We start from the raw sequence: 11,108 nt of genomic DNA, 5'->3' as shown, positions 1-11,108 counted from the left end.
CAATCTGCTCATGAAGAAATAAAAGGTTGAATGACAGTTTGTGTGTTGCCAAATATCACTATGACATCTGTACCTTCTCCCTTAATTTTAAAAGGTTTACTGACAAGGACATGGTGTCTCCTGGTTCACTGAAATGTCATTATCAGTGCTTGTGCAAGGCAGGCTTCTGGTTTCCACATAACGATTGCATGGGTTGCCTTTTAATGCTTGTAGGCCCACACCTTAAACTTAGATTGTTTGAGTTGACACACAGCAATTAGTAATATTCAGAAGAATAATTTTAAATTGTGTCAAACTCTGAACATGCATTCATGTATGTGGAAACAAATGACTTTTTTGATATTTTTAGACAAGAAAACATCTGATCCTTGTTGATGTATCACCTTTGGATTGACATGTTCTGCTTTAACGCCACAAAAATAGCTTTGCAAACTTTTACTGAACAAAAGTGTTAGCAGATGTCAGTCTGTGGAAGAATTAACACCCTTGTAAATATACCAGCATTTATAGCACACTGCACACTACAAGGTACACACATACACTTCATCTGCCTCACAGCCACAACCAATTTGAATTCACCAATTACATGTAAACATATGTCTTTTGGCTGTGGGAGGAAGTCAGAGTACCTGGAAGAAACCCCCAAATGCATTAGAACATGAAAACTTCAAATAAAGACCCCAGCTGGGTTCAAGCCAGGAATCTCCTTGCTGTGAGTCAACACTACTAACCGCTGCACCATCCTGCTGTCTTGACTGCTGTAGCAAAATTCCTTGCATAATATTCCACCAAATTCAAATTTTTTACTCTTCCATGCAAAACTCCCTTCTGTTGTAAGATGTTTTTTTTTTCATTCTTTCTTACATGCATTGTGTGTTTTGGATTTCCCAACAACATTTCAGTTGGATTCAAATCTGGGCTTTAATTAAGTCATTCCTTAAGCCTCCGTTTCTTCTTTTTTGAACCACTCTTGTAGATTTGTCAGTGTATTAAGGATCGTTATCTTGTTGTAAGGTCCACTTCCAACTTAAACTTTGGGACAGATGGCTTCACTCTTTGATATGATGCAAATTTCATAGTTGAATCAATGACTGCAAGCTGCCGAGTATTAGAGACTGTGGAGTAAACCAAAATCATAACTTTTCAATCACCACGTTTCACAGTTGGCATGAGGAGCTTCTTCCAAAGAAGCTGTCTTTGGTCATTGCCAAACATGTCCTTTACTGTGGCCAAACAGCTAAATCTTTTGATTAGACTGTCCAGAGCACATTATTCCAATAGGCCTGGTTTTTGCCAGTATGTTCACTGGCAAACCATGGCTTTGTTATACGGTTCTTTTTGGAAAGCAAAAGGGTTTTTTTTTTCTTCTTAGTTTGCCTTCCATGCTGCTCAAATATGTGCATGTATTTATGATAGTACATGCATGGACTTCTACAGTTGCAAATGAAGATCTTGTGGTCGTGTTCTTGGAAACTTCTTTTAACGTCAAAATCTCTGCCAGTTGTTTGAGATCTATTTGGAGATGTTCGTTTCGGAGAAATTACTTATTTCACAAAAATGTGGAGATCTTTTCAAATCCCTTACCAGAGTTACACACATCCACAACCATTTTTCTGAAGGCCCCAGAGAGCTCTTTAGATCTTGGCATACAAGCGCACCCTTCAATAGCTGAGAAAACATCAGACGCTCCATGTCAAAGGGTTTAAATAAGATAGCTTCCACCTGTCGACCCCAAAGGAGGATATATTCATTGGGAGTCAATCTGGAGCTCCCAATTTACGATTTATTGATTTGAATGTGTAAAAAATATATGTACTTATTTTTTGCTTGTGAGTTTTTTCTTTGATGATTTTTTTGCAGGCATGACTGTTTAGTTTTTTAAATATGCTGAAAAGGGTGGTGCACATATTTTATTTTGTCCTGTGACTGCAAATCATTCGGCACAATTGAAGTCAAACATCAGCAACATTAACCAAAACACATTTTTTTTAGTGAAAGGTGACCTTAAAGACCATCCATCAATCCATTCATCTATCCATTTTTTTCAACCTATTGTTCATTCTGTTTCTGGTAATTTTGCTGTCACTGTTCCTGTCAGACTGACTGGATTAATGGGCACGTGGGCACAAAATTACTTCTACCAAAGCAACACAGCACAACACAGAAAAGTCTAACCACATCCTGCCAGTAAAGAGAAGAAAGCAAATCACATAAGACTGAAAACAGTGACCAAACCCACCCTGGTAAGTGACATCAAGAAGGATAAAATACATTTCCATGTGCATGCAAGCATATGACACAGAGTCTGTGCTGTTTGTGTGTTATGCTCAGGCACATGTGACAGGCTCAGAGCTTGTGGCTGATGCTTGTGCTTGTTGGTGTGCTATACTAGCCAATATGTTGTGCGTGAAGCCAGCGTTATTTATAGAAATAACAGCTCCGTGTGCTGCATGTTGTGTTTATGAAGGCTGTGAAGTCAGTTTTCACTTTACTTCTTAACACTGTTGTGGGATTTTTTTTCAGGTGCCATTGTTGTTTTTCTGTTATGGCAGCAGGCACAAGACTTTAAATATCATAGTGAATAACCAACATCTGTGGCTGCCTCTTTGGAATGACTTAAAGTGGTATTTGGGGAAACCCTGCAGTTGATGTTTACCAATAATGCCGTGCTGAGCTCCTCAGTACTCTTCTGTCATTGCTAACAGTCATACGCCATTGAGCAGTGAGAGAGTTTCGGTATGCATGAAAGGAAGTTTTGTGGGCTTGCAGATCAGTCATAACTGTGAGAACAAAAAAAACGCTTTCTCAGATTTTTGCTTTGAGTGTCATGTTATGGCACAGATATGCCAGCTTTTCTGTCGAACAAGCATGGCATGCTGCTCTTTGCAACAAAGTGTGGGCACAGCTGGAGAGAAACAAAACAAAAATAAGGTGCTCGGTCCACCACCTTCTCTCCATCTGACAGAAGAATTCCCAGCATGCATTTGGGCAGTCAGTTGAGGTGCTTTCAGTGAGGGTGAGGGTCCTGCTGTGCCTTCAAAGCCCTAAGACCTCAGTTCTAGAAGAATGTACTTGTATTTCTTTGATTCTTTTAACTCCTGGATATAACACCTCAGTTCCACACAACAATGTGCAAATTCTGCAATATTAGACACTTCCATGTTTGACTGGTCGGTCTTACAACAACATTTCTTGTGGATTATATAACAAGTTTATAATGGATAGAGAAGAAAAAGGGTTCACACCTCAGACTCACAGTAAATATTTCCAAAATATATCCTTTTTTTGTTTACTCCCATCCATGTCTATGTACGGGTGGGGGCGGCTTCAAGGTCGCTGACTTTCTTCTGTGGTAATACACCCTGAACCCAGTGATGGTGAAGATCCAAAGGCAAAATCTGTTGATCACCTTACTGATGAGCGCAAAGAAAGCACAAATGCTCAACAGCGTCGATACAGCAGTCGCCTAGGTGAAAATTCAGTGTAATTAACACTTTATCAGAAGATTTCCCCCAGCAGGATAACACATGAATGGCTGGACAACAACTGTTCTGTTGTAGTAATTCCACCCACAGCCTATGGCTTGTTACTCGGCCTTTGGTAGCATGTGCTTGCCACTGTCAACAGATTAGCACACAGGCTTAAAGCCCTGTTCACAAAGACACTGTGTACAGAACCAGACTGCTTCCCTCTCATTCACCCATTCTATCCTATGAATCTGTAACCCTCCTGGACTGGCCCAAATAATTTCCCAGTTGACACTAAACGGGTCAAATAAAATTGCAAGTACAGAAGTTACTATATAACTCACTGATGAAGCTTCATAAATAAATAGCACCTTAAAATGTTGACGCTACATACGTAGAGCAGACTTAATGTATGTGAAATTAAAATTTCTAATTTCTAATCTGAGCAGTTACCAGACAAATAACAGCAAAAAATGAACAATGGAGTGCACAAAAGGTCAAGTTCTGCTTTGCTTTATGCACACTGACACGAGTTAACTTTCTAACAAAACTGTGAAATAGCAACACTGCTCAGTTTGGGTCAACTGTGTAAATCACACATCCCCTGAATATTTACCACCTTTAGACATTGTTGGGACACCTTGATGTGTTTGAGTCGGCTTGGCTGAGAAGTGTCAGCTGCGCACAGGAAAATAAATTATTTACACCCCCTCCTTTGACTTCAAAGGGCTGGCAAGCCATTCAACCCCAGATTTGGGGAGGTGGGGGTCGGAGGAGGAGTTGCTAGTCACTAGGCAACATCTGTCTCACCTGCCCCAACATGCCAGAATTAGATATTTACCTCTGAAGGATGTATGCATGGGTACAAAGGTCCATATAGATGGCAAATGAAAACCTAATTTATCAACTCCTACAGTGTGATGGCTCTTTTTTTGACACATGGTTTGAATTTACTTTTTCACTTAGAAAGACAGGTCAAATTATACACTGTGGCCTTTGCAGCCAGTGCATCTCAACTCAATTAAAAGCCTGTGAGAGATGCTGGACTGGCATGTTAGAAGCAGCTCTTCAACATCATCAAAATTACAAATCTGACAGCATTACACCAGTGAAGTTTCAGAGACTTGTACGATCAGTGTCACATACTGAATCAACGCCTTACTAAGACAATTTATGTTGCTTTTTTGCTTAAATGCATTACCCATCTGTTCTTTTAAAAGCTTTGTCAGTATGAGTCATGTAGAAAGCTGACTGGCTAGACTGTTGTGTCCAGAAAACACAGTGTGACAATGTGATTTTCCTCCTCATGTGGAAAACGGTTTTGTTGCTTCTTTATTGTGCAACAACTAGCAGCTATCCAAAGACGGCCTTTTGCGTTGCAGTATCTATGATATTTTGGCCGTGCCAAGGGAAGTACAGGGAAGAACAGTGCACAATGAAACTTCGTGTAAAGTGGCGACACAAGGTGACCGTTCAGCTAGAAAATCAGGAACTTTGGCTTGAGCAACATGGCCACTGTATGAAACCTGCCCTAAGGGAGCCGTTGTTTATTTACCCTCTGCCAGCACGCAGACACAATGTTAACACAAAGCATGCCAAACACCACCAAACTCTCTCGTTAAAGCAGGCAAGTTCAAGCATGTGCCACCATCACACAGTATTCACAGAGACAGAACCAGTCTTCTTAGTGATTATAAATAACTCGTCCTTTCATCTGGGAATCTCAAGTTAATATCCTGTTTTGTTTCTCTCATTGTGCATTTCAGCTATTTCTTCACATCTCTCGCACTGGTGGGAAAAATAGTAACTCGACTCGACTTTTTATTTCAAAATTAAAACTGAAGAGGAAAAATGCTTTGCCATTGCTTTTACACTTTGTTTCTCACTACCCGCATTTGCACAAGTACTCCAACATAATCTGACAATCTGACAACACAGATGACGTTGTAAGGATCACAATGACCAGAGATGAGACATAAAACCTTTATCTTCCCATGGCTCCACAGATACGTAGGTAGCCCTGTTAGCCTGTTTGATCAGGTTGTGTGCGGATGACGTGCACGTGCGTGCATGTGAAGACCTGGCCATGCGTGACAACAGCAAATGACCACCTATCCGTCACTGGCACTAGGGCCAAAGATTAACATGAGCTTAGGCTTGGCACCAGCTGGACCACAGCCTGGAAAGAGAAAACTAGACAGTACTTAATGCAGACATGGAGATCTGAAGAGAGGAACGTAAAGTCTTTTGCATGATGTTTTTTTTTTTTGAGTTTATTCCATTTAATTGGAATCGTAAAAGTTATGTGGGAAAATCCAGCTAAGAAATCCCCGAGAGCAAAAGCAAAAAAACTAAACAAAAAAAAAAAATCCCTCCACCTAATTTCTAATTGTAAACTCAAGAGATCCTTACAATTTCTCTCTCTCTTCTTATCTTTTGTCTCTTTCAATTTGCCTGTCTGCACGTCTTAGAATGTGGCTTTTGGTTTGTGACTTATATTGAGAAAACAGCAAGCTGCCACAGGAAGACTGTGTTGTGCTGAAGCAGTTGCTGTGGGTGGGCTGAAAACGAGAGAGCAAGAAAAACAGAAGTTAACAGTAAACGTCTCCGTGTGTCCCACCCTGCTTAGCCTGCGTCTAGACTGGCCTCCGTGAGGCAGGCGGCAGTCATAACAAGGGATTCAGAGAGCAAACAGGGCTGTTTTGCGTAGTTAGCCACTCGTCTATGGAGTTGCAATCAAGAAAGAAAACCTCTGCATTTAATTGGGGCTGAACAAGAAGCTCACAGTGCAACGTACAATTATGAGATATAAGAGGAGACAGTTCTGAGTTCTGACAGTGTGCCAACATGCCCCATGTGCCACACACACCAGAAGACCATCTCACCAGATTGGCACTGGGCAAAAGGACCTGCAACCGTTACTAAGCACTGTGCCAAGGCTGTTGGCCTACTTATGAGCTGTTCTCATGTTAGTGTCAAGCCAAGAAAATCTACACATACACACATGCACCCTTAAGCAAGTCTTTGTTATTTAAAACATGCCCTGCATTTAGGCCAAGATATTTCAGCTTGGCCCATCCATTATACCATGCTTCAAATTGAGCTTGTTGGCCTTTAACACAATTGGACAACTGAACAGAGGTGGCCGTTTGAAGAGCTGCACTGACTTCAAAATTGAGCAATCAGCTAACACTATTTTTGCAACCATGCTCTCATTTCCCCCCCTTGTTACTGATGATGCCACTAAAGATGCCTTTGTTGACAATGTGAAGAGCTAACTGTGGTGATGACATTCCCAACATGACCTCAATCAAGCATTTTCATAGCCCGGAGGCACAAAACAATTCAACAAACTCAGACACCGCAGAGAATCTCTTTACCCTCATTTTTATAATGAATGCAATTATATTAGGAAAATTGTTTTACTCCTCCAACAGGCAGTGGCACCGACTAGAGAGAGGCTGTTTTGAATCTGTCATTTGTTTGGTTACTGTTTACAGTCAATTGTCAGTTTCTTTGACCACCCTCTATGAACGGCACCATTTCTGAATTACAGTTTATGTGCATAAAGTCAGTTAAAACACAATCAAAAATAACTTCAGTGTTCTACACAAAAAATAGAAAGAATTGGCTTGGATTCAGCATTGTAAGCTGAATGCACACCACCCTATGACTGGATATGTTGTCAAACACCTTTAATGTCATCTAAACACTTGTTTTACTTAATCACCAAGGGGAGAAAAACGCTCAATATCATTGGTCATTGAAATGTACATTAGAATAATATATGCTAGGCAGCAGAAAACTGCAATTATCACCATATGTCAATCATGGTCTTATCAGTGAAACTTAGTTTTAGCTATGAAAAGGTAAATTAAACTGTAAACCCAGGAGATCTGGACTAGATATCCACCTCAAACTGCACAAATAATGTATTCGTTAAAACCTTCCTTCTCAGATTTGAAAGAAAACTGAGGTTTCCCTTCACCCAGAGGTTAACCTAAGCACTTAGCTGCCTGAGGGAAGAGCTATGCAATGAATGGAAAAGCAGGCCACACATCTATCCAGGCCATTTTTATTGATCCTCGAAACCCCTTTCACAAAGACCATCCCACCCCCCATCTTGACCACAAAAAGGGGACAATATAAACAACCAATAAATAAGAATCTGCGTGATTAAGGCGGTTCTACATCTCCAATAGAACACAACAGTGTGGACATGTTGGAGTTATACAGCTTCATACAGTACAAGCAGTAGATTTTTCAGAACATCACATCTAAAAAGGCAGCACTTCATGAAAAGTGAACCATTTTAAAAGTCTGGATGAAACTCCCATTGTAATGAAACAACATTTTACTTCTGTAATTTAAAAAAAATAAAAACCCATGCTCTTTTAGATGACATTGGCATCAGAGCTCATTTCAAGACTATGCCACATAGAGTTGGGGGAAAAAAAACAAAAAAACAAAACATAGCAGAAAACTAATTTTATTTTCCGCCCCCAACCTACGCTCAGAAAAAGATCATTAAACCACTTCAATCCCAAAATGGAGAAGCTGGTTGTTCTTTATATCAGGTTTCTCAGTTAGGAATAAATAAATACACTTTTTAAACTGGTAAACTGTCTTGGAGTCCAGGCTTGGGAGGCTACATAGTGTCATAGCATTGTTCAGAGTGGCTTTTAAGAACTTCAGCATTTCTTTATTACATTCATGTCCAGGAAATAGGAGAAGTGGGCCCCAAAGCCATCCACCCTCTGACCACAAGTGCACAAGACGCATGCCCTGTGCATTCACTGCAAATATCCAGAGTTCTCCTTTGTGCACCCTGCACAGCATTGTGGTATAGTCGTACGGAGAGGTGCTCACAAAATAAAAAGTGAGGAGATGAACGCTCTTCGTCTGTTCTGAACAATTCTCACTCTTCTGTCTCCATTTTTGCCCCACTGCAAATAAGGTCCTCTCAGCAACTAACAGTGCTTGGCTGCTGTTTGCTGACAAAGTCTGAGATGAAATCAAATTCATTCTGGCCCAGGAAGAGTTCTGGCAGCTCCTGGACTCGGTCCAAGCCCAGCTCCATGACCAGTGAAGTCAGGACGTCTTCGTCAATCATATCCGCATCCATGCCATTCAAGGCTAATGCCGGGCTAGCCATGTGCTGCATGTTAGCCAGCTGAGCTGGGCTCATGCGGTACTGGGCCGTGGGCCCCATGTGGTTCCCACCCATAGGACCAAGCGGGTGTCCATGGTACTGGGTGTTGAGTTTCTGCAGCTGCATGCTGGCCATTAGCTGCTGAGATGTTAATCCTCCATTCATGAACTGTTGTTGCTGTTGCTGCTGCATATGCTGGGCCTGCTGTTGGTGCTGTTGCGGATGCATGTGGTGCTGCTGTTGTGGATGATGTTGTTGCTGCTGGGGCTGGCCATTATACATCATGTGACCAGAGGTCATCTGGTGGTGACCCATCTGGGCCCCGTTCAGCTGTCCATTCATGGGTCCAGCCACCATGCCCTGTCGCTGCCTCATGGCGGTCTCCATGTTGGCCTGAGTGCCACCATAGTGCATCATCTGGCCACTGGGCAGCACCCTCATGCCCTGCTGGTTGGCATGCTGCTGGGGACCTGCCTGCAGGCCGCTATTCATACCCATCCTGTAACCGTGGAGACTGGCACCCGCTGAGTTGTGATTCATGGGCATCATCAGATGATCTGCCATGCCTCCTGTCTATGGACAGAGAGGAGACACTGTTAGGACAAAGTAAGGGGCAGGCAAGGTGTTTCAAAGCACTAAGAAAATTTAGGAGAACACCAAGCAATATGGAATGTGCAAAGTTAGCCACCCATTTAAACCAGTATCAAACTGGTTAAGACAACAACAGTAATAATGACACCATGTTTTAGGTTTTACTTGGCTGTGTAGTCCAAACCGGAGTCTCTATATAAATACTGACTTCTTTTACAGTCACCACGCTCTTCACCTTCATTGAAAAGAAACAAAGATACACGCTTCCCTACAATGTCACGATTCCACCTCAAGTTAAACCACCGAAATCGATTCCGGGGGAAAAAATAAATAAATAAATAAAAAATCTGCAAGGTTGTTATGCCCACTGGCTAATACTGAGAGAAATACTGGTGTGTTTAGTCTTCCTAAAACCTGTCTTTGTGCCAAGGAATGAACGCCCAGGTTGAAATTACAGGTTAACGTACACTGTTTGGGTACATTTTAAAGCCAGATAATTCATCCATGACGGGATCGGCAAAACAGAGGCAAAATGCGTGCATCGCGTAATGCACAGTTTAAAATCCTATATATGTTGCATGACAGCTGAGGCAGAAAAATCTGTTACATTTTACGCACGTAAGGTTGCAACAAAGAACACTGACATCATGCAACATCTCCCCAACAGCTGAATCACCACAATTCTAACAAGGTATAAAATTAAACAGAGGCTCCCGATTTCCACCAATTACGGCGATTCGTTTGTTTAAATGTTAGTATCTGATAATATCCCCTACACTCTAGCCTAGTGTTATCCATTTTCGTAATCTCGACTTTGAAACAAGGGAATGCAAACAATGGAGCAGCAGCAGCAGCAGCCCCCAAGACCACCACAGACTAAAACCTCAATTTCCCCAACAAATAAATCCGATAAAAAATCACTTACCCGCATCCACTACGTTTCCACAAAGTTGCGCGACTTTTCTTCAGCTCCGGCTTTTTGAACAGTTTTCCTCTTGTAAGCAAAGCTCTTCTGAATTACAGCGTGTATTCCACAGGGTTACGCTTCATGCTCAAGCGGGGACGGTGTGCACAAAGACTGCCGCATCAGATCTTGAAACGACTGCCTATTTTCTGGGTCAACTCAGGGATTATGTACATCTAAAAAGCTCAGAGGAAGGCAGTCGGGGAGAGGTGGAGCCTCGGTCCTGCCTCTTCTTTGTTCCTATTGGCCCTACTTAATATAATTGTGCATGGGCGTAGAAAAAAAGGGGGCAGTTGGAGAGTTGTGACACAGTAGCCAATTTAAATACCCTCCTCCCCACAGTTTATTTTTGAAAGATTATTTAGACATCTTATTTGTCATCAAAGCAGGCTTAAATTTCCTGCTGTGTTTGCAAAAGGCGAATAAAATACTAGAGTGACAAAGGATAGATAGATAGATAGATAGATAGATAGATTTTGTCTGTATTTATGCATAAATACATGAGCATGGACACAATAAGGCAGTATGTCAGACATCACATTGGTGTGGAAAAACTATGCACTCAGCTTTTCTGCACGTACACTTCATCTCCAAGATCTGTTGGTCCATGTGACCCATAGTCTGCTGTGTGTTGGCTTCAGTGAGGCAATAGAGGGAGGGCGGAGGAATGTAGACTGTGTGCTATTCTCAGGCTGTAGCAGCAATGTAACTACTGCTCGATGCGCTGCACGTGTGGGAATTTCTGCCTGTTTGTGTTTGGGTGCATGTGCATCCACTCTTCAGATGCACACATCTCTTGATTGGCCACTCCAGGACGACGACCCCTTTCCTGCAATTACATTTGAATGCAGCCACTTTGGGAGGGCAAACCAACCCATTGTCCAGGGAATTCATCTATAAATGACCAACCATTGGCAAGGCATTTGTCATTGTT

At 41.9% G+C, this 11,108-nt stretch overlaps 1 protein-coding gene across 1 annotated transcript; it reads right to left on the bottom strand.

Moving 5' to 3' along the window:
- Positions 1-7,526: 7,526 nt before the first annotated feature.
- Positions 7,527-10,380, bottom strand: cited4b (Cbp/p300-interacting transactivator, with Glu/Asp-rich carboxy-terminal domain, 4b). The gene is made up of 2 exons (XM_003450500.5): positions 10,136-10,380; positions 7,527-9,192 (listed from the first exon to the last, which is right to left on the bottom strand). The coding sequence occupies exons 1-2, from the start codon at positions 10,139-10,141 to the stop codon at positions 8,431-8,433; spliced, it is 768 nt and encodes a 255-aa protein (XP_003450548.1). The 5' UTR covers positions 10,142-10,380; the 3' UTR covers positions 7,527-8,430.
- Positions 10,381-11,108: the final 728 nt, after the last annotated feature.

The sequence above is a fragment of the Oreochromis niloticus genome, linkage group LG11, assembly GCF_001858045.2.
Source record: "Oreochromis niloticus isolate F11D_XX linkage group LG11, O_niloticus_UMD_NMBU, whole genome shotgun sequence".
NCBI classification, from domain to species: Eukaryota; Metazoa; Chordata; class Actinopteri; order Cichliformes; family Cichlidae; genus Oreochromis; species Oreochromis niloticus.
Note: the sequence above shows the minus strand (reverse complement) of the source record. Positions and strands in the feature narration are given on the sequence as shown.